Source organism: Bactrocera oleae, chromosome 6 (assembly GCF_042242935.1).
Source record: "Bactrocera oleae isolate idBacOlea1 chromosome 6, idBacOlea1, whole genome shotgun sequence".
NCBI classification, from domain to species: domain Eukaryota; kingdom Metazoa; phylum Arthropoda; class Insecta; order Diptera; family Tephritidae; genus Bactrocera; species Bactrocera oleae.
In genome coordinates this window covers 41,477,248-41,501,584 of record NC_091540.1, presented here as the reverse complement: position 1 = coordinate 41,501,584, position 24,337 = coordinate 41,477,248, and the positions used below count along the sequence as shown (strand labels likewise).

Sequence of the window (24,337 nt, the reverse complement as noted above, 5' to 3'; positions counted from 1 at the left end):
CAATATTATAGATGTATGTATGCATATGTTGCTGCTGTTGCGGTCAAATAAATAGCAAATTTTCCTGCCGGCGGGCATATTATACTTACTTATGCCACCTTAATACATATGCATGATATTCGTTGCCTAAATTCAATCGCTGCAAATTTTCGTGGTTACTGTTATATGGACTGCATTTTTCTCTGCATTTATGCTTCTTCTTCATATCAAGCTGCTTTTTCAATGCAGTTTGTTTTTTCTCCTTTCATATTGCAGCTTTTGTTCTTGTTGTTGTTGTTTTGTCAGTAAAAATGCATCAATTTGATTTTTATAAAATTTTTTTGGTTTTGTATATATTTTTATGTTCTAAATAAATAAGAAATTATATTAGTTTAGTTGATTTTCTTATCGTTTTTGTTGTTTTTATATTGCTGCTAAGCTTGAGTGTTGTATAGTTTACCATTTTCACCGACCTATTTTCAAATTTCAATTTAATGTCGTATGTGTGGAGCAAATACTTATGGAACAGCAGTGTTATATTTTATGATTTTTTTAATGGTGAGCATTGTAGTGGAAGTAAGCGAACTCGGTTTGGTCGAGCAACTGAATTTAATATATATAATTGCACTCCAAATACTCAAAACTGGTTGAGCGCTGTTTCTAACTTTTTTTCTGATCGATACTGTGGCAGCACGCGTGCCTTTAGAATTATAATTGAATTTGTGAAACAAACTATTAAATTATCGAAAGATATGGCAACCCCGGAATGCATATTTTGAATAATAAGTTTATTTTCTGTACCGTAAGACGCTGGGATATACAATATTGCCAATTAAGAGCTGAAATTTCTTCGAGATTCCTATCACTCTTTGTTTAGATTAGTAAAATTCCGATTGCAGACCTGAAATGGTTAGTTACTAGATATAAGACGATTGGGACCCATTTTTGTCACTTGTTAACCGAGTTTAGCGGAACACTACAAAATCGATAACATGTACAACACCCAATATAATCCAGTACGAAGGTCAGAAAGATATAAAGGAAAGCGAAACTGTTGCTTCGGATACTATTCAACTACAGAAATATTATGGATCTCATCAGTGATTGGGTCAATGTTAGATCGTAGCATATTTACAGGGGTATAACAGTTGTTTGTTCGTAATCTTCCACACTTTGGCCAATTGAAACATGCGCAACATATATCCCATCCAACGACAGTCAGGTTTACGTAACCGGAACGGATCCGGCTTTTTATCCAGGCAATTGACAGCATTCGTCCGAATTTCAACAGGGATTTTTTCTGTTGCTACAAAAACAACAAACATATTGTGGGAAAATAATAGATATTACAGAACCCATTTGATGAACTAAGGCACGTTCCCACGTCAATCTTACGAAACCGAAATCGACCCAGATCTGTATCCGCCCACCTCGATGGCATTCCACAAAATTATTTGGAGAATGTTTTCTGTCGCTACAACAACAAAAACCAAAGCTTCAGTTTGGTATAGATAGTTGACAGGGTTTGGATTTAAAAACGGTTCCGTGCCGGTCACATAGACACTAAACTTACTTGGAAACCGATTTTGGTTATAATAACAACAACATCCTATTGAACGTTTACTTAAATAAGCACAAACGCTCTCGATTGTATAATTACGATATGGCAATCATATATTACAACAAATGTGAACTAAATTTTATACGCGCACTTACAACAACAACACTGCAATGCTCAGCCAATAAATAAAAAATATTTGCAAAAGTAAATATTTACAATTACATAAATCATCATAGAAGAGCAGTTAAAAATAATTTTAAAAATAAATTTGCTCAATTGTTGTTGTTTTCTACACAATACGCATATTAAATTGTAAAATATTTTTTTTTATAAATTTTATGAAATGAAACAAAATTATAGCGCTTAGATTGTATAGCTTGTATGAGTTGTGATTACAAATGAAATAAAACAGTTAGTAGCACATACTCTGTCACATAATCGTTGATACCTGCTACCAGCTAAACATAAGTCATTAAATTATTGTATAATATGCTCGTAAATAGTAATAAGCATTTTGTAGGCTATTTCTTGCACATTTTAATAATTTTGATTCGCTTTCTTAATTTAGCCTGCCTGTTAACGCTTTCTTTTGGTTTAGTATTTTGTAAATATAATATATAGGTATATAAGGGGCACACATATTTAGCTGTCATTATTGGTTGAACGCATAAAACAGTATTACAACAAACATAATTTCTCTACCGCTTAGCAAATTGCAACCTAGCATTGTTAATAGTAGTTTTTCTTAAATATGTATGTATGTGTTGTGTATATATAAAAATATTTTTGTATACATATAGCTTTGTTAAAAATTACAAGAGAAAATAATGGAAAATTTACAACGAATAAAATATTTAAACAATTATAATTTCTATTAGACTTGAAATAAAACATTGTAGCATTGGTGTTTGTTTACACAATCGTTTCGCATACCGTAACAGCTTAATTTCTTACGTTTATATAATTCTAGGTGTCTGTGTGTGAGTGTGTGATTTTAGTTAATTTCTTTGTTTTCAATTGATCTGCTACTCATGCAACGTTTGTAGAGCGCAATGTGGCTGTGTTTGTATGTGTGTGGGGCAAATGCGCATAGATATTTCTTTACATTGCCTTTGAAGTGTTAACAAATTGAATTTCTTGGCGCTACAAACACACGCGCGCATGCGCCACAACAGTTTGTTGCGCGCTCTTTCTTTGTTTAACACGCTCAATTACAACCGTCCTAACCGATTTTCAAACATTTATTACAATTATAATACTTATATTAAATTTATACTCCTTACTATCATTATTGTTGATTTTTTTTGGGTTAGTTTTTCTTTCTTTTATGCGTATATCTATATAAAAAAAAAGAACTCTTTATTCCTCTTACTCGCGCACGCTGTTTTATATCCCTCCCTATATAAATTTCCGCATTTAAAAAACTACTTTACGATAAGAATGGATTTGACGACGATGCTGCTTCCGGGTTCATCCAAGGCATATTATTGTTGTTCTGAAATGCAGATAGGAAATCGTTTAATCTCCTAATACCATGAAATGTTACTATATAAGAAACAGAAAATTTATAAAAATAATATATTTTTTTTAAATTTTGTAATACGAAATATTTAATTTTATACATAATAACTCTAAAAATATATAATATATATACACACTAAGTACGTTGTTGGTTTAGTAGGGCACCGCAATTCTCATGCATATTTCTTTTTTAGCTCAGATTTTCTCAAATGTTAGTTTGTTCGCTACAATTATTTAAGTTATTTACAAGTAAGTGATTCCATGCAGCTAACGACAACTTTCTACTTGTTAGACAATAAAATAACGCAGCTATTCATAAAAAACACATCGAAATGTTCTATAAGCACATAACATTTCGAATTAATTTTTCTTTTTTATGTATGTATGTATTGTATTTTTTATGCATTTGTGCGTGCGTGTAGCATGCGATTAAGATTGGTTTAAAGCGTTTATTAAGTTTACCCATTGTTTTTATTTAAGCGTCCAAGCCTCCATTGTTGGCTATAAGATACAAAATTTTGAGAGATTATGTGGAAGTAATACTTGTACATATGTACTATGTTACTATGTATGTATGTGTGTATGTGGAAAAAAATGTGTCAAAGGAAAAAACGTTGGTTAAAGGAGCGCATAAGGTAGGAGTAAGGAGAGGAGTAGCAAGAAAGACAGTAGATTTGTTGTAAAATATTATTATCAAGGTATAGTAAAAAAAATAAATCAGAAAAAGTTACTTTATTTATTTTAATTAGCAAAATTTTGTACCTAGTAGTATGGTATTATTATTTCAGAAAATTTATAGTTTTTTAAAGTGTCCCAGGAAATTTAATTATTTGAAACTCGATTGGATTAGAGGATTTCAAATACAAAATATTTAAAATTTTGATTTGTGTTTAAATAAAGCAAAAAAAGAAACTAATGAATAATAAAAACAAAATACAAACCAAAAAATCTATAAAAGAAATCCAAAAAAAAATTTTAAAAAATTTTAAAAAAATAAAAAAAAAATAAAAAATATATATATTATATTATAATATTGTCTGAGTAATAATAAGTAATTTTTAAGAATTTAACATTTTTCTAAGATTATTTTCGACTTCAGGTAATTATTTGGTAACCCATAATCCTATTCTGCAATATTAAACGTTTTCGGATATAATTTCTACATTTCTTGAAAAACTTGTATTTTTTCTTTTTTTACATGGTTAGCCGTTTACTTTCTTTTATTAAAAAAGTTCTTTTAAATGATTGTGCCCAACGTTGCATAATTCCTGCGCATTTTATTATTTATTTATTTTCCGAACAGGGTATATTAAGTTTGGCACGATGTTTGTAACACTCAGAAGGAAACATCGGAGACCCTATAATGTATATAATGATCAGCGTGACTGAGCTTAGATATCTTTTTGAGATATCGATCTGAAATTTTGCATACGTCTTTCCTTCCTAAAAGCTGCACATTTTTCGGAACCGTCGATATAGCATATAGCTGTCACACAAACTCATCGATGAAAATCAAGCTCTTGTATAAAAAGTTTTTTCTTTGACAAGATATTTTCACGAAATTCAGCATGGATTATACCTCAAGGCAACGCTACAATTTCACAACAAATTTTTCAGAACAAACAACTATAGCATTTAGTTACCATACAAACTAACCGATTAAAATATTTTTGTATAGAAAACTGTTTTATATTAAATAAATATATTAGTATTATAGCTTCGGTGCAACAGACGTTAAATGCTTTTTTTTTTTTTTTTGATATTATTGAAGAGAAAATTGTTTTTATAATTCATTGACCACAAACCTTGGACTTTCGCGCAATATTATTGCTTACTTTAAAACAAGTCAGCTACTAAAAGCAATCTTTAGACACTTTAAACCTACCTAATTGTGCTACCCCGAATAGAGAGATCTCGCACTTAAAAATTCCTCGCTGCTTACATGTACGCAAAAATAAGCAATACTCTTGGTTCGTGGCTAAGACATAATTTCAAATAAAATTAAAAACAGCACAAAACGAGAAAAAACTAGCAAAACTAACAAAACAAGTAACGAGCAACGAATAAAATCGGGGCAATATAACAAATAAAATACGTAACTAATTTCAAATTAACAAACTCAAATTTCAAATGTAAAAATAAATGGTCGACACAGCAACAAATTCAACGCAAATAGCATAGCAACGGCAGAGTGTAGCAATAAACTCAACAAATATGTATTGCACGCTTTATAGCCAACGTACAACGAACAAGTACAGCAACTTTGCATTAATACGGTACTATTTTCATTTCTTTTTCGAACAATCAGAGCATGTTAAATGGACACTCACTTCCAGCTTACAGTTGCCCAACGACGATGACGATAAGGTTGACGTCGAAAATATTGCATTATTATCGAGATTATGCACAAAGTTGTTGTTGTGGTTCATTGAAGAATTCGCATCGAAGAAGCCATAATTGAACAGAGAGCCACCGCCAACACCACCAGCTTCGCTATTGTTATCAAAGCTGTTGCCAAAATCATCGGTATTAACAAATGTTGTTTGCATTGTTGTAGCTGACGTGGGCAGCATCGATACCGGCGCTATTTTAATGCCCGGCGTATCGGCTAGTGCGGCTGTCAAGGCATTGCTGTAGCTTGACGTCAACGACGCTGTTGCATATTTGGCATTTGCACTGCCGACTGATGGCTGGCCGGATGCGTAGTGCGATAAAGGATTGTTGTTGTTGTTGTTATTAATAAAATTACTACTGACACTTGGAAAATCTGGCTTAATTGTGTTGCTGAAGTCAGCAAAAGGCGCAAATTGGCTGGTGGTGGGTGCGAGTGTCGGCTGCAAGCGCAGCGTATTGTTGTTGCCGTTGGCTTCGAAGCTGCGTAGCGTTTTATCGTGCAGTTCGGTGTCACTGTCGCTGGCAATTTGCATATTACGTATATTATCTACACTTTGACTATGAATTTGCACTTGTGTTTGGAATTGGTATGGTCCATCTTGTTGACTTTTATTAATGTTGTTATTGCGATTGTTGTTGTTGGGATAAATAAAGAAGTCGCTTGAGCTGACAAACGAGGAGTTGAAGACGTCATAATCACTTTTGGAGTATTGCATAGCTGGTTTGTTATTGTTATTGTAGTTGTTGTTGGCTTGTTTGTTATTACTATTATTACTGTTATTAAGTATGTCATTGTGACATTGCTCGCTGCTGCTATTTAAACTTGTAAAGTCGTCGCTATCGTAATCAGTGAAAAAGTTTCTGGAGGGCTTAGTTGTCAAAAGGAGAAAAGAACAATTTTTCGTTGTTGTTTTGGTTGTTTTTTTTCATGCGTAAGCAATCATTTTTTATTATTTTTATTTTGGCGAATTGAGAAGATAAATAAAATTTTTAAGAAGAAAAAGAATTGATAATTGTAGAATTTAATTGAATTAATAAAGTCAAATGAAAATATAAGTTAAATTATAGCAGATTATAGTAAGTAAACGAAAAAATTTTATATATTAAGAGCACATTCACTATAAAAAATGTAATTGAGCGAAATAATCACAATAAGCAATAAATATTTGTGGGCGATAGTATTTAGTTAAGAATTTTGAAATCTTAAGACGATTCCCCTATACATTTCGCAATCATTTCATAAAACCGCATAATGCATTACAGACCCTAGCAGACCATGCACCAAAGATATTGGCTTAAATTACTCCTATTAAAATTTTCAAACATTTTTTCTTTGCTTGAAAAGATCGTTTACTAGAAATTTTAAATTAATTTTCGCTTTTTCTTTGAAATTATGGCATTAAGCTATAATTGTATGGCTGAACGTACCTGAGACGCATTAGTGGCGTTAGCAACCGGCGCCCAAGGATCCTGATTCATAGTCATAGCAAAAGGCTGTTGCTGTTTTAGCTGATTAATGGACGGTACCTGTGGAAAACAAACGTATAGGTTATTTTTTTTTATAGCTTTTAATAGCTTCTGAGTGTTCATAACCTAACTTTTCCACCATGCAAATACATTACAAGCGAATATTACATAAATGACTCACCGCAGGCTGTTGTTGTTGGAATAGATTTGTTTTTGGTGGTATAACAGTATCGCTAAATGGATTGTAGGCAGCATTGCCAGCTTGTGACTGCGTTTGCACGGGCTTTATTAGATTATCCAAGTTAACTAATGACGAATTTTCACCTAAGAACGATTGCGGTGTTTTCAGTTGTTTGTTCGTATTCGTTGATGATGCATTGAGCGATGAATTCGTTGCAGACAGAGGATCCATTTCATCGAGCAGTGATGCTGTGTTAAAGATACAAAATATTTTTAGCAAATTAAAATTAAAATTCCAAAAAAAAAAATTACCGTTATTGTTGTTCGAAGCGCTTGTCAAGCTATTAGTTAATAAATCGCCAGTCTTATTACGATTGGTTATTATATCGAACTCATCCAAATCGGGCGAAGGCTTCTGGAAAATATTGTTATTGTTGTTTATGATTTAAGAAGGAAAACAATTTTATGTCGTCATACCTTAACCGCATTCGTTTGATTACTCTTCCAGGGGTCATCACTTGTCGCACCGGCTTTGGGCGCCCACGGGTCGACATTAGGCGCAGCCGCTAGTGGTGCCATAGCAACTGGTTTCACACTTTCCGTCAACCAAGGATCCGTCGGTTCAACTTTCTCGGCTGCACCTGCGCCACCGAGAGCGCCCGCTTTCGACAGCCAGGGATCTAGGCCAACAATAGCACCGCCGCCAATGGAATTGCCGTTCAAGATCGCTGCGCTACCTGCTGCACCGGCAATGCCAGCGCCGCCACCATTGCTATGCAGCCAACCCTCAGTCGATGAGCCAGAAGCGACGGACGGCGATTGTGTGCGTGTTAGACCCCAGGCATCATCACCATTACTGCCTATACCACCGACGGCGCCCAACGGCGCTGGAGCGATGGCGGTACGCATAGCTGCGGCCGGTTGCCAAGGATCGATTTGTGGCGATGATGTGCCCGACCAAGGATCAGATAGCTGAAAAGAATGTGTATAAGACAGTAATATATGTAAACTATTGCAAATTGTTGTTGGAAATACCTGACTGGCAGCTCGTGCCGGTGTGCCCCATGGATCGCCACTGCCGCCTGTAGCGCCCAATGGCGGACTTGAAATACTTGTGGCGCCCAGAGAAATGTCCAGCAAATCTAACAGATGTGATTGTTGCTCTTCCTTTTTAGGCGCCGCAGCTGGAACCGTTTGATCTCTGAAATAGTAGACAAATGAAAGAATTTTGGAATGGCGACAGACAACAAATGTACATACTTGAAATCTTGTTCGCTCTGGCTCAGCGCAAGCTGTAAACGCACATCATCGCTGCGTCGCTTAGCCTCTTCTTGTTCCGCTTCTTCGCGCGACATCGCCATAGCCAACTGCAGCTGAAGCTCCTCTTCTCCCGCCGTTTGTGGACGCACCAACTCAAGCTCGGACACCGGCTTCGGTTCCTCCTGCCAGCCGGGCGGCATATCACGATGTGTCGGTCCATCAATATAACCATCACTACCAAAACCACTGGGATGTTGAGCGAAACGTTCTTTCGCCTTCAAAGCTTTCACGCGCTCATTCTTCAAACGCTCATCGTCTTTCAATAAATTCACCAGCTGCTTAGCTTTTTCGCGCACATGCGTGCCCTGGTCTTTACCCTCTTCAAAGTACACGAATTCACGCAGTGTTTGTATGGCGAAAATATTCTCTTTGCACTGTTGAGCCACCTTTTCGGTGCCAGTTTTGATTAAATAATCCAACAGTATGAGCGCCTTGTAGACATGACGCCAATTCTTGCCATGATCATTCAGGCGCTTCCAAATCATTTGCATTATCTCCGAGAAGGCAACCACATTGTAGGTGAGATCGGCGATTTCAGCCATAATCGTGGCCGATGGCCCCCACGAGTCATTGGAAGTCGCCTCGCGTACTTTCACCTGTAAAAAAGGATGAACGTGCGAGCGCGAAAATTTATATTAGAAGAAATTTATAACTATAAACGAGCGCCTGAGGTTAGGAGTTAGCTTACCTGCGCATCTGAGTAGTTGTGCGCGAGATTTTTGATGTTCCGACGTAAACCAGCGACATTTACTTGCATGTCTTCCTTTTGTTTTCGCACTTTGGATGAGATAAATAGTCGATTATTTCATGTCAGCAAAAAAGTATTATTAAGCATAAATTAAAACAATTCATTTGAATTCTTAGCTTGTAGAACATGCAAATGGATAGGGTTTCCTCTACGAAGAATATAACATTTTTTAGATATCATAACGGTTATCAAGAACAAGCAGGGATGCAAAGTTGCTGGTAAGTAACTTTCAGTTAACAGTGAAGCTTAAAATAGAGAACAACTGTTATGTGCCTATATACATGCAACATGCTAAGCGCTTTTAGTAAAATAACAATGCATAAGCGCCTAAATGTATGCAATAAAGCATAATTCTGCTCTCAAATATTTTTGGCTACAATAAAGAACAGTTTTCAATACTACATTCGAAATTTTTTTTTTATTTTTAAACATTGCATCCATGCTATTCTCTTTGTTACGTGTATGAATATAATATGCATTTGTTAATAAAAACTTGAATTCGATGGCAGTCGTTGCATTGGCGATTTTCTTTGTCAACCAGTGTTATCGAGTTTAAATAGAAGAGCACTTTGGAGTTAGAGGATGAAATGATAATAAAAAATTTAAAAAACAAATGCTTGCGTTTTTGGTTAAAAATGAATGGCCGCAGATGTATAAGTATGTGGGGAACAATAAATTTTAGTAACAAAAATAATATTTTATTAAAATTTCGATATTAAAAATTATTTTGATTTACTTTAGCTTAATTTTTGTTTGCGGTTGCACAAACTAAAACATAACCGTCTCACACGTGCCGTACACTTAATGGATCCGAAATAAATTAGTATAAACAAAAACTGAAATGATAACGAAAACATTCTAAAGACAGCCACAAAATTTAAAGTGCCAAAGGCACACTTTTTATTGTGATAGTAATTTAAATAAGAATGTGGGATTTTTTTGTATGCCAGTGCACTCAATTATTAAAAACAATGGACAAGAGTATGAGCGATTTTGAATGACATGGACAAATACTGGTTTTTGATGTTACTACGGTGGAACATATATTGTAGTAAATATTCATATATATATGTGAATATTTTTTAATACAGAAAATGCATTAGAACATAGGCACATATACATATATAATAAGCATGTTTATGGAAATCAATGTTCAATTAAAACGATCTAAAAGCATTTGAGTGGGATAAACTATATACATATGTATGAGAGCAAAAGTATTTAATCATAAAGTATAATTGTTTTAATTTCGGAATACATTCGGAATAGTCACCATTAAGTGAGAAAACGGAATATATAATCTCGGAATATATTCGGAATTATTTAGGAGTAAATTAGGAGTGTTTAGCATAATCAGTTAAAATTTAACGATGTTTATATTGCATTTTATTCACACTTTTGTTCAATTGTCGTAGCAATATGTACGTATTACCCTTATTTATACCGCAAGTGCGATGAATAAAAGTGTTACGATTACAAAGATTTTTTGCCTTATGTTATTAAATTTTTTACATTTCAACCAAACAGAATAGAACTATGGCATTATAACCTAAACTAATTTAAAGTAGTTGTGGTGATACCGAAACTATGTTCTTAGTTTTCAAGGTCGAATAAAAAAATTTCAACGGACCAGTCAGGATTTCGTAAGTATGGTAAGTAAATACCAATACCATATATCAAGGTCTTACAATTTTTCAGGAGTACCAGAGAAAAACGGAAGACAGCACAGTACTTTAAAAATGTGTCGCCAATGACTATAAAAGTACCATTATGGAGACTACCACAGGATAAAAAAGTCATACAGACTGCTGTAGATGATCGATAAAAATGGGAAATATGTAATATAAAGAAATTCAACAAAAATTGGTTTTGTTAATGACTTGAGGAGTCAACGACAAAGATCATCCTCTAACGATATCTTCACATTTAAACCGATCATCGAAATTTCTTTTCGAAATTTCATAAATTAAAATGTGAAGATAAAATGAATGGCAACAGAAATATGCAGAAATGAAAGTTCGATGAACACACAACAAAAAACGGGAATGGAGTGCCGAAAGCAGAGTTTGAATTTCGGCGAAGCTGTGGGTATTTATGAGCAGTAATGCTTATGTAATAAAATATATGTGAGAACAATTCAAATACATATGCAAATACATATAGTACGAGTATGTGTGGGGCGATATGATGCACAAGAAAACTATGTATGTAAATAAGAATAGATATTTAGTAAATTGCATTTCATTGCATTGATGCGTTTATTTAATGATAAAACTAGAAGAATACTTCATAATTTCTAATGATACAAACAAACTAACATATATATATATGTATATGTAGATATGCAAAATAAAGCGAGTATTGACTAATAATTGTAAAATTGTATTGTATGTAGTAGGTAGTAGTTGTTGTAGGACTTACTTTTGATTGTTTTTGCTACGCTTAGTTTTTTTTGCTTTCTTTATGTACTTTTTCTTAAACTTTTATGGATTTGCGTTTTTGCGTAAAATGCAAATTTTTATTATTTTTTTTATTACTTTATTTTTTACTTTTTTGCTTTTGTCGAGTTGTAGATTTTGTTTTTAGATAGTGCTCCAAAGCAAGCTATGAGATACAAGATACAAGATAATAACACAATCAAATAAAAATAATGTAAATTTTTTTGTGTGTAATTACAATATTATATAAAAAATTAAAGTACATTGCACTAGGACGGACATACGAAGCGAACACATAGAAATACGCCGGAATTGAAAGCAAAATTGCAGATAGCTACAGAAAGAGCTAAAGAGTTGTTAGAGATCAAAAATATAGATGTTTTTTCTCCAAAAATTGATAATTTATTTTTTTTCTAAACAATAAAATTATAACTCAGCGTGAAACCAGCAGTATTAAAAACGTGCTTATTTTAAGTTATAATAAATTATTTTTCCTTAATGAGATATGATCTACTAAAAAAAATTGAATTTAACAACTGCTTTATTTTTTAATAATATTTTTAAAAAACCTTCTAATCTTAATTTTTTGGATACAGCAATCAACCATACAAATTCTAACATTTATTACATCCAACTTTTTGATAAATTTTACTAAATTGATTCCAGTCGAATGTAAACATTTTTTAATTACTTAAATAAAAAATGTTGCCTACATTTAGGCATTGAATCTCAATACATAACTCAGCTTTCATCCACCTCACAGAGTAAAAAGGATGTATATGTAGTAAGGAAAAGGATGTACAGATTGGTATCATTAACTACATCTGCCTTTATTATATGTACATATAAATGATCAGCGCCATATCGATCTGAAACTGCTGCCGAAGTTAACGCTTTTTCTTGTTTTTTTATTATATTTATTGTAGTTTGCAAAGTTATGACTTTAGTGTTTTTATTTTTGGCAGTCTTTTAATACATAATTGTAATATGATTTAAATTTTTTTCCTACTCTGCAAACATTTGTCATATTTGTTTATAGTCATTAATACACATCTTGTTTTGATTTTTATAGTTGTCTAAAAATCCATTGACGCTTTTTAAGAAACATGCGCAGACCACATTTGTACTTCATTCAACAAAATTTCGAACTTTGTTTTACAACTTGAATATTAGTGATCATTGTAGCAACACACAGCTGTTTTATTTGCAGCAAAAATATATGTAATGGTCACCCTGAACAAATAAAGAACACTTTTAAGGCAGCTCCAACAACACTAAAAACCAATAAACACATGTTTTAGTTAATTACCTTTGTGTTGCAGAACCAAACGCAAAGTTTTTATATTTTCAAACTTTAACAAAAAACTACCGAAAAATGCACAAACCATAAGCACTGAGCAAGTGGAACGCACAAAAAATTGTACAATACCTTCTCGTCAAGTTCACGCGAAAACTGAGGTCATGCAACACCTTTGCAAACCACATTGGCCCTACCGACGTCCGAAAGAGTATGAAAAATTATGCCTATGAGAGCAAGAATGGCAAAATACACATATGCGCAGCCAAACCTAACGGCGATTATTATAAAAAAAAAAATAGCTACAACAACAAAGAATAGCTGTAATGACTGAAGCACATAGCAGCGGTCTGAGTTCTAAATACAATTATCTGCATATGAAAAGTATGAGAATAAGCAGGCGAAAGCACACACACGCATACTTTTATGAATTGCCATAATCACCACCACAAAAGACATCAAACACACGAAAACACAATAATATTATGGAAAACGCCGCAGACAACAAAACGACTATCGACAAAAATACATACATACGTACATATGTACATACGTCAGCGCACACTGACCATTCTCCAGAGTCCAAACACAGCACGCATACAAAGCCAAAGCATTTACCAATTCAAAATAACCACACCAAATACGAATACATACATACATGTACAAATGTATGCATGTAAGTCTGTAAGCATATTGGCAAACAAACCAAAAACAAAGCGAAAAAGTGAATAATTCAATTTGCAAAATTGCGAAAAAAGCACTACGTTGAAGCAAAAGTGTTTAGGTGAAACCCTAGCAATGTGAAAGAACTAAAATAAATAGGGGAAATCGCTACAGCTGACCGCGAAGCTGGCAGTAGATTTAAAAGTACTTTAATGGGCATATATATTTCTGATTTTTTAGGTTTGTATACTTAAGTATACGCATACTTATGTACATATAAGCATCAGGAAAAGATTGCTGTAATTAATATAGGAGAATTAGCTAAAAAGGGCTGGTTATCATTTTTTTTTTCATTAACCACTACTGAGTGGCTTGAGAGCGGAATTATCTGGTGATTGCTAAACCGCAAAAAATAACCAATAAAAATAATAACGATTAAACTAGTTACCACACAAATCTTTAATCATTAACAATTTCATTAAAACTATTACTTGAAAGCTTCGCATATTGAATGCCTTGAAAATTTTCACACCAAATTAGTTACTCATACGCCCTGTCGGCTATACATAACAGTTGAGGTTAAACTAAATTGGGTTTAACAATAAATACCAAGTATTATACTCCATGCAATATGTTTGGAGGATATAAATGAAGTAAGGTGGGATAAGTTTACTGGGAAGCGAAAAACTATTAATAGGGGTAATATCCACTTTTGAAGTTGACACGACAAATAGTTTCGGAGATATGAGCGTATTTGTAAGAATTTTGTGACTTAGTGTAATCGGATCTCAGAACTTCAAACGAGTTTCTTAGGAGTTAAGATTAAAATTTCAGGTATTGATCGAGGGAATAAGATTTTTGATGATAATTGCGGTTTTTATAGTCACTATCAAGTGTAACGAAAAACGATTTTTTTTAAAGCTGCCATTTTATCAAAAATTAAAGTTTTAATTGATCCCTCGATCATTACCTGTATTTATCTATTGTAATAATAAAACTTTTGCTCTTTAGGATTTGAAATAATTTTATGCAGAAAAATATCCCTCGCCGCCAGACATCTTTTCTCGGAGGTATTCCTGGAGATCGGCTACGGGATCAAGCGATCCAAAATGAATCACCGACTATTATTAAAATACATTAAATGCCGAAACTGTTCAATATTTTTATTTATTTATTAAATAATGTGCCTCTACAAAAAAATCGCGAAAAACCTCGTTTTTCTGTCGGAATTGTATAATAGATATAACCGCTTGTTTTAAACACAATTTGGAAAGCATTCGGACTAATAAACCTAATTGCAGGGAATTCTTGACAAAATTATAAAACAAAAAAATGTGCAGTATACTAGCGATCTTAAAAAATTAAATGAAGCTATCTAATAGCTAATAGATTCCCTAGACACTAAAAAAAGTTGGTCGCAAACAAAGTACAAGTTAATTATTCAATTTAATCAGTTACGTCTACGTTAGACCTGTGACCATGGTAAGCTATTTATCGATTTATTTACAATATAGTGTATGACCATGTGCGGCCGCAAATATGAATCATATATACATACATTCATACCAACAACTGTAACTACCCTACGGTGTAAAATAGAAGTAGTAAGAAAAAAATATTGACTGACTCTTCCGAGTTTCTTCGAGCAAAATACTTGTTCACAACATTAAATTCGACACTGAAAAGAAAGTAGTCCGACAAACTCATATTTGTACTCGTACCGATTATTAACCGATATATGATTTCTTACTTTAATTTTATGCTCATTTATTTTTAACAATTTCAAAATCCAACTATTTTAGTTGTTTTGGTCTACCATATCGGTTTTGGTCTATACTGAACTAGTGTAAAATTGATGTAATTCTGACAATTGACATCTCAAGTGATATCGCCATGCAAAAATTACAAATTGCTTGTATAGAACGACGATATTCGGCTAACAACTTTTACTACAGGGAATGTTACCGGTCATATACATATGTATATCTACATATATAAATTTTTGATTTTATCAAGTTCGCCTCAGTCTCTTTTTCCCCTTTTATTTTTATTCCTTCGTTGCTAACTTCAACTGAAACTAAAAATAAATTAATTGGCATGTAAACAACAGCAAACACGTGGTGTTGATATTTACTTTGGTGGCAAGCAGGCATAAGCTGAGGCGAGGCGACATGCAACTTCTCCACACCAACTAATTTGCAGAGTTATGCTAAATCAATGAAATGCAGAAAACTGTAATATATTCATTTCAAGTCGAGTATCGAACTACTCACAGGAAATACGATGCAGCTGTGCACCGGAAGTGAGTTCATGGAAAGAGTATCGGTTTAATATACGAAAAAAAAACAATTAATTAAAAGTGTTTGTATGTGTAGAATATTACTCACATGCAAAAAACTTGTTAAGGCAAATAAGCTTGCATTACACACTGGATTTGCTAACAATTACTAAAAATAGTCCTCTGAATTTATTGATTGATTATTGACTGTTGAGACTAATAATTTTTCCATTGTTGACTTGTTTACTGACTTTGATTAGGTCGTTTTATTATAGTCTACAATGACCATTGACGAAAAGTATTGAACATTTACTTCAAACAGAGATTACTTATGTAAGACTAATGACTTTGGAATTATGAACCAAAATTATTAACTATTCCATAATAGTCGGCAGTAGAAGATTTCCTTCTAAGGGCGTTGAAATACTGACTATCGTTATGAACAATTTACTTTTAATCATAGACTATTTTACAAGTATGTGAGTTTTTAACTTCAAATCTCGCTTTTGACTATGTTCGGTTGCAGCGAATATTCAATTAAAGTGTTATATCCACTTGTGAATTTCCAAAAATCTATCTTTTTTTGCATATATCCATATTGTATGTACTGATATTTTAAAATATTCTTCGAAGATTTGATTCGATTGATCCGGTTGGTCCGGCAAATAGTTTGTTTCAGATATATTTTTATAAGGGTATTTGTACGAGTTTTTTACTTAATGTATTCGGCTCCTCAAAACTTTAAACGCGTGTTTCTCGCAAAACTGTTTTCAGAATCGGTGAAGAAAATTTCTGCGAAACAGCTTGTCGTCTTGAAGTTTCCACACGACTTTCTGAGATAAGTATATTTGTCATGTAATGATCGAAAAAATAAGATTTTTGATAATAATTTTCCACTAGACACCTTTCTACGAAGATCCTCCTGGAGATCGACTACGGGTTCAAGGGAATGTAAAAATTTTCAAAATGAATCGGTGATTATTAAAGTACATTACATTCTGTACACGTACAGAGTTTTGTATTTATTTATTAAATAAATAGCCTTTTCGAAAAAAATTCATGAAAAAATTCGTTTTTTCTGATTTGTAAGTGGATTTAAATATTTACGCCAACATTTGATTTAAATTGACTGACTAACTGCTGACTACTATAACTACTGATAATTGGCTAATTGATATTGGATACTGCCCAATGTTTTTTGAATAATCATTTTGTTTTATTTAATATTGCATTTTATTAAGGCTATTTACTCGTCACTCACTTATGATTACGCACTAGAACTATTGAAATCATCAATGACTAGTGAATATATACTAGTATATTTACAATACAACGATTTTCGAACACTACTCACTCTTACCTTCAGCCATTGCTGCTTTAATGCCATTTTCTGTTTTATAAATATTTTTAACGTAATCTTATCAACTGCAATGAAGGCTGTCAAGTATTTGCCAGTTTTTTTGAGTATAAGTGTGTGTGATTTTTTACCTTAACGTCTGATGTTTGTTTGTTCAACATACATACATACATACATACATACATACATATATACAAGTATATACACATATTTAAAGTATGCTGATTATAGACGAAAAGACTTTCGTGCTAATATACTTACCCATATAAGCACACAAAGAAATATAGATATGTAAGTATTCATATGAAATGGCAAGTTGTCAAAAATGCTCTTTATCACACAAAGGTGTAAATTACGGTAATTTTTGTGATAGCGCAATTCGCCTTCATTAAAAATAAAAAAAAAAACTGCAAATACCGATCGAAATGATGGCGTGCATAATAAATTGGTGAAATTCTATAGAAAATCTACTTGAAGGCATTGAGACCGAGAGCTCTACGAGGCACACAACTTGAAATTAGAAACTAAATTTTTTCTTAAAACTGCAACTACGCTCTACGAAAGAACACATAGGTGTGTTAAACAACTATTTACTCAGCACACTTTTGGACATTCTGATGATAAATTTGAGTTTGGTTATGGTTACCGCGTAGCAAAAATTTACAACCGCAATATGAGGTTGGAAGAATACAAAAAATATATAAGGCATAACAAAGCCACTTAATTGTTATATCAGTACTACAAATAATAAAATAATCTATGTTCGGATGTAACTATACATTTTATACTCTCGCAACATGCAAGGATCAAAGCCCGGGAAATTACTACAATTTTATATTAAAGGAAATATTGATCTGATTCAACCCATTTTTGACACAAAAACATACTATTATCGAGAGTTTCAATTATTTATTTTATTATATAAATTTTAATTATATATCTTACACATTGACCGATATTCAGTACCTATGGGTGTGAACAGTTTTGGTTCGATTTAGACAATTTTTGGTCACAAGGTGGCATACTTTAAACGCATTATTCACGCAAAGTTTTACGCCGATATAATCATTGTTGCTTGATTTGCATAGTGGAAAGTGAAAGAATCAGATGGAATTTAAAATGCTGTTATATGGGAAATAGGCGTGGTTGTAATCCGGTTTCGCCCATTTTCGCACTATAACATAGAAATATGAGCAGAATGTTATGTACCGAAGTTGGTTGCTAAGCAGTTGCAGCTTGCACAGACGGACGGACAGTCACCCGGATTTCAACTCGTCTCTTCATCCTGATCATTTATATATATATAACCCTATATCTAACTCGATTAGTTTTAGGTGATACAAACAACCGTTAGGTGAACAAAACTATTATACTCTGTAGCAACATGTTGCGAGTATAAAAAGCGTGTTAAAAATTAAAAAATAAAAAAGCATAACAAATCCGAACGCAAAATAAAATGAAAAAACAAACTATTCATAATTTTGACGGACGTTATCACAGATATGGCCGACATACATACATACATAGTTTACATATTTCACCGCTGATTCAAAGCGCTAGCAATTATGAATGAACTTATATTGTGTGAACGAGTGCAGCAAACTGACCGACTCTTGCTTTTACTAATTAAAAATCGTTAGCATCGTTTCATTTGCATAAATTGACAAAAATAACGGAAAGCATAAACAGGCACAACTGCTCCGCCAAGAGCACACATTTAAAAATTACATATGTACATACAGATATTCAATATATATGTATGTCGGCGGTTAAAAGAGGTTAACGGGTACCTCTCTCAGAAAAAAGGTTTTTAAAAAAAAAGCACAAAGAGAAAATTAAAATGTGATATCAAGAGATGACGCAGAATGAAATACATACCTCCATGTATATATCAAATGTATACCTATGTATATTTATATATTTGTATATATATACATACGTATGAGTTTAAATGTTTTGCAAGTGTTTGTAGATATTTAACTGCTCTTAATTGGTAGTGGTAGCGCGAAAGCATACAATGGCCATGATGAAAGTAGTTAATATTTAACGGGTGCATGAACTTGACTTTCAGACAATTTCACTTCAGCTTTCCGCCACCTCCCTCGAGGCTGAGAGCAGAGCGCACACAGTTTATTTATGTAAATGGCTTTTGGCGCTTAAAGCTTCAATGTGATAAGTTCAATGCATTTTTTGGCAAATTAAATCAGTGTATATACATACATATAAAATAAACACACACATCGGCTATCTTCTTAACACACACAGTAGCATTTAAATGCAAAGAAATCCGCAAAAACCTCTACTCATTGTACATTGATCTCGAAAGCTTGCACTTGCTTGTTCTCAACTGCTTGTTAGTACAGTGGGCGTTAAGTGTCTGGAGTTTTGGCAGTGGTGCTGACAAAACAAAGCTTAACTAAACAAAGTCATAAAAATATATAAATATATTTTTTTGAAGTATGTTTTTGTTGTCGTGATTGCACTTCTCAAAATAAGTTCTTTGTCTCAATGAAGTAGTTGTTATCGGGCATTTCAGTGATAAAAATCAAATATTCTAAACAGACAAAGTACTGGGCAAAATTAGAAATGTTCTTATTTAAGATGCAATTGACGTTGGCTAGAGGAAAGTTTTGGCCTGAAAAGTCTGCAAAGAGATTATACAAATTGTTAGAATGAAACTGAAATTTAATATGGATTTAAATGAAGATTATTCAGCAGCATTCTCCAAAACTATTTTTATGCCACAAGAATAACAATAAATTATAAGTTCATACATATTTTTTAACGTAACATATATTATATTAATATCACAACATAAAAAATGTCATTATTTTTATATAAAATATTATATCATTACATTTCTTTCGAACAAAGGCACCACCCTCCGTGTGTTTCCCTTTAAAATTTTAACGACAAATATCACACGCTCTCGAATTTCAACAAGTGCGAAATGACTGGTTAAATACCTAACCAACTGATAAGCAAAAATTTAAAAACACGTTAACTTAGGTTGCACCGAAACCATAATAACTTCATAAATATAAAAAATTCCATACAACATACAAGAACTTAATTTGTAGCTGCCATACATGTACATACATATATGCTAAAGTGGTCCGATCTGAACATTCTTCTATGATTATACAGTTGCTTTAGACATCCAAAATCAAATACAAAAGTTTTTCATAAAAGGTCATGATTTTAATAGTTCAGTTTGTTTGGCAGCTATATAATATAATGCTCCGATATCGGTTTCAACAAATAATCAGATTCTTAAAGAGAAAAGGACGTGTGCAAAATTTTAGATCGATATCTCAAAATCTGAGGGACAAGTTCGGGTATATACAAACAGTCGAACGGACGGGCACACGGATATGGCTAAAACGAGAGTGTCCTGTTCAGAGTATAACAATACTCTTTTGACGATAAAAACTTGAAGGTGCGTAAGTGCAAGTACGAAAATAATGATCGATAGCAAACATATGACACAGCTCAATTTGTACATGTAGATTTGCACATACATAAATATCAACATACACTATATATCCACATGTGCATATGTATAAGTAAGCCACATGTTTGCCATTTAATTCATTGAAACACACTAGTCATTCAATATTCCTTATAAAAAAAAAAATAAAAAAAAAAGAAAGTTAAATTATTTTAGTTTGGGAAAGTAAAAATAGTTTTAATTCAGTATAATATATACTGTACGAAATATTTGATGTGCTCCAAATAAAAGGTAAAACCGTATTGAACTAAATCTTCTCGAGAGTAAACAACAATAAAATTTACTAAATTGAATGCGCTACATTGAATGCACATTGCGGCTTTTTGTTAGTTCACTTTTGTGTTATGTTTTGCATCAGTGCAACATAGCAACAATTGATGGTGTAATCAGCATAACAAAAACAACTGCAGTTATTAGCTGTAAGAAAACTCACTGTTGATGATAAAGCATAACATTACTTTCATCTAAGCATATAGTTGCGTGCGCAATGACTTGCTTAAAAATAAAAGTACGCAAAACTAAAAAAAATATATATACATCACTTAATATTTTGAGATATTGATATTTTGTCACATAAGCTTAGCTTTTTCACAAGTAAATAAATGCGAGGCAGTATAAATTAAAGTGGATTATAACAAAATGTGGGCTGATTTACAGTTATCATTTACTAAAAATTCGCTCGTTTTTACAAAAATAAAAACATCTTTGGATCACACAAATATTTAAAGAATTAAAATTAGTTTAAAACAATTTCCTAACAACGTCAAACGTACACTCCACATAAGCAAAATATTTAACTATGTGGTTTTGCAGAAAGTGTATAATAGCGAAGAACAAAATCAAAGCGGCAAAGCAGATTAGTAACGCTTCCGGCTGACGGCAATATGAGCGTAAATGTAGTGCATGGAAGAGGTAGTGTACCAGCATATGGCGTGGCTGAGTACCCAAAGCGTTTTAGGTTACAATTAAGGTTGTTGAAGCAGCAGCATAGTTGCTCAGGTAAGGTCAAACAAGTTGAAGTTAGTAGCTGACGGCGACATTATTTGAATACTAATTAGATTTTTCTCCAGTTTTTTCGCTAAGCCGTGCTTTATTCATAATGCATCTTGCATGGTTAATTAACTCCATTGCGACGAAAATAATATTATGATAAGAAAAACTATTCGTCGAAGAACAAAGAAAATTAAATTGAATTCTGCTAAGTGATCTAACAATAAGTTACACTATATGTCGGAAATGGCAACACAGAGGAATAAACAATGCACACCAAAATTAAAACAATAAACTACGAACAAAACTAAACAAACATTTATAAAGTAAAACTTGCTGGAGTCCGAAATTAATATGTACATCCCACACAGCAATTGATTGCATATCGAGGTGTGCATAAAGAAGCAAATACATTTGCCGATATTTTTATTTGAAATATGCAATCAAATATTGCTCGTGAGTATGTTGATAAGTTTAAAACAAAAAAATAAAAATCATCATAAAAAGAATTATTTGGCTCACCTGAGCCTTATAGGTAGAATGCGTAATTAGGTATTTGCTTGCTTGCAGTCTGACTGCTGTTTTCCTTTTTGCGAACACTAACTTGTTGTAGAAGTTTCTCCGTTTGGCCCCAGTCGCGCTAAGCCTCAGCTGAGCAATGTCACGAGACACTGCCTGTTTGGTGTACTAGCTACTTGCTCGAATGATAACTTTGGCACTGCGCTTTATTATATATTTTTTTTATATTTCTTACTAGGCATATATTGCTGATGACACGTAAAACCACATATGGGGGAGTATAGCAAACTCAGGAGGAACTTTTGTCGGTTGGAGTACAACTAGGACAGGTGATACCACGACGATGATTTTCTGTGCAATTTGTGTAGAATTTGCTATTGTAACTATTGCTGTCAATAGCGACCAATGTCTACATATATGTGTTCGGTTGCAGTTTTGGGTTTGCCCCTTCTTCTATAGCTGCTCTTTACTACTTTCTTTCTTTTCCACTCGTAATATGTTCACCTTTCTACAATTTTAGTTTCGTTGCACTTACGTCTCCGTTATATTTACACTATTCGATTTTTTACAACTTATAATTAATTTATATTATATACGAGCGCTTTAAATTTTCACGCAATATTGCTAGTATTACCGTCCAAATTTTCTGACGAACGAATACTGGATGAATGATTAGGTCGTCTGCATTCTATGACCAGTAGGAATTTAAGAATGGGAGTGGAAGAATAACGCAAAACGTAAAACGATGACAACTGATGACGTTTTTTGGTTTTCTTCTATTTACGATACTTCGCAGATTTTCTGCTCGTTTGGTACTATTTCGCTTTTGAAAATAGCGATTTTTTAAATTACACTTCTAAAATAGTATAAACTACAGTTAAGTCGTTAATAATTCCTAATAATAATTATTCCCACAATTTTCATCACTCAAAATATGATTAAAACAAAACTAAGAGAAAAACTCGGAAAACTATCTATTTTGTCATTCACCTTTGCTGATGATTCGTATGTTGCAAAGGTTATTGTTTTTCTTGTGCTTACTTTTTCAGCTCCGAAACCAAATTTTTTTTATCTATATGCGGGTACGTTTAAGTTTATTTAAAATATTTTTTCTTCGTGAATAGCTTAATATTTTTTAACCAAAGAATTTTTACAAGTTTCTAATAAAAATATATAACAAAAATCAGGAGCAAATTTTGGTCGCACAGACTTTCCAATTCTACGAATACAAAAACACTAAGTAAGCAGCAGTGCTGCATCTAAGGATGCCAATAGCCAGCAAAAGAAATTGCGCTGTATCTCCATTTAAAGGTTCAAATATAGCAATTTTTGAACTGAAAACTTATTTGTCGCAATATACAAATCCAACATGAGTTAGTAAATATATTTGTTATAATAAGTCGTGGCGTTTTTTTTAAATTTAAACTCATGATTAATGATATTTGAGTAACAGTAACTTTTGTAGCTGCTGGCAGCACGATTATGATTTTCTCTGACAGGGACATCTATGGCATGATAGCTAGGTATGCCTTAACCCGCTTGTAAAAATTATTTATAATGGTAATGATAAAATATATCTATTAGGGATTATTATTTCTATGAAAACTAAATATAATATGAAAATAACAATATGAATATTAAATAAACAAAACGAAATTACAAAAATAAATTACTTGTAACAAGGTTTAATTAAAAAATAATGTCATTTATATATTTAAGATAAAATAATAATATAATATTATAACTGTGGACACGTACACGACTTTCAGGTGATTCTCCATTTTACGCAAGCTTTCTAACCATCTATAAAGTATATACGATATACAGAGTTACATGCCATAGGAACTGCTAATTCGTTCAATACAGATATTTTTTCTTATAGCTATATGTGTGCTAAAAAGTAGCCTCATTGTCTTTACCGTAAAAGCCTTTATTTTGCCCAAGGGAAGGAAACAAAGTTTATTTTCGACATGTTTTTGATTGGACTAATGTTTGTTTACAAAATATAGCTCAAAGGACATATCTTATCTATAGCATAGGACTATAACTAAGTTCATTTGATCGCTATTATGAATATTAAAATTTTTAGATACAGAAACTTAATAAAACTATTG

At 32.7% G+C, this 24,337-nt stretch overlaps 1 protein-coding gene and 1 long non-coding RNA gene across 17 annotated transcripts; one reads left to right on the top strand and one right to left on the bottom strand.

Annotated features, from left to right (window-relative positions):
- Positions 1-299: 299 nt before the first annotated feature.
- On the bottom strand, positions 300-23,453 carry lqf (epsin homolog lqf). Of its 16 annotated transcripts, none has more exons than XM_036366876.2 (11): positions 23,214-23,452; positions 11,592-11,774; positions 9,111-9,199; positions 8,363-9,018; positions 8,138-8,303; positions 7,580-8,074; positions 7,415-7,517; positions 7,104-7,351; positions 6,884-6,982; positions 5,392-6,324; positions 300-3,035 (listed from the first exon to the last, which is right to left on the bottom strand). In XM_036366876.2, coding segments are annotated over exons 2-11 (2,856 nt in total). In that variant the 5' UTR covers positions 11,593-11,774; positions 23,214-23,452; the 3' UTR covers positions 300-2,969. The 16 variants fall into 16 exon arrangements, with proteins under 16 accessions (XP_036222769.2, XP_036222800.2, XP_069967720.1 ...); XM_036366907.2 differs by having other exon boundaries at positions 23,265-23,452; XM_070111619.1 differs by lacking the exon at positions 23,214-23,452 and adding an exon at positions 22,759-23,104.
- On the top strand, positions 19,365-22,456 carry LOC138857805 (uncharacterized). The gene is made up of 2 exons (XR_011397000.1): positions 19,365-21,713; positions 21,785-22,456. It is a non-coding gene; the product is annotated as an uncharacterized lncRNA (long non-coding RNA).
- Positions 23,454-24,337: the final 884 nt, after the last annotated feature.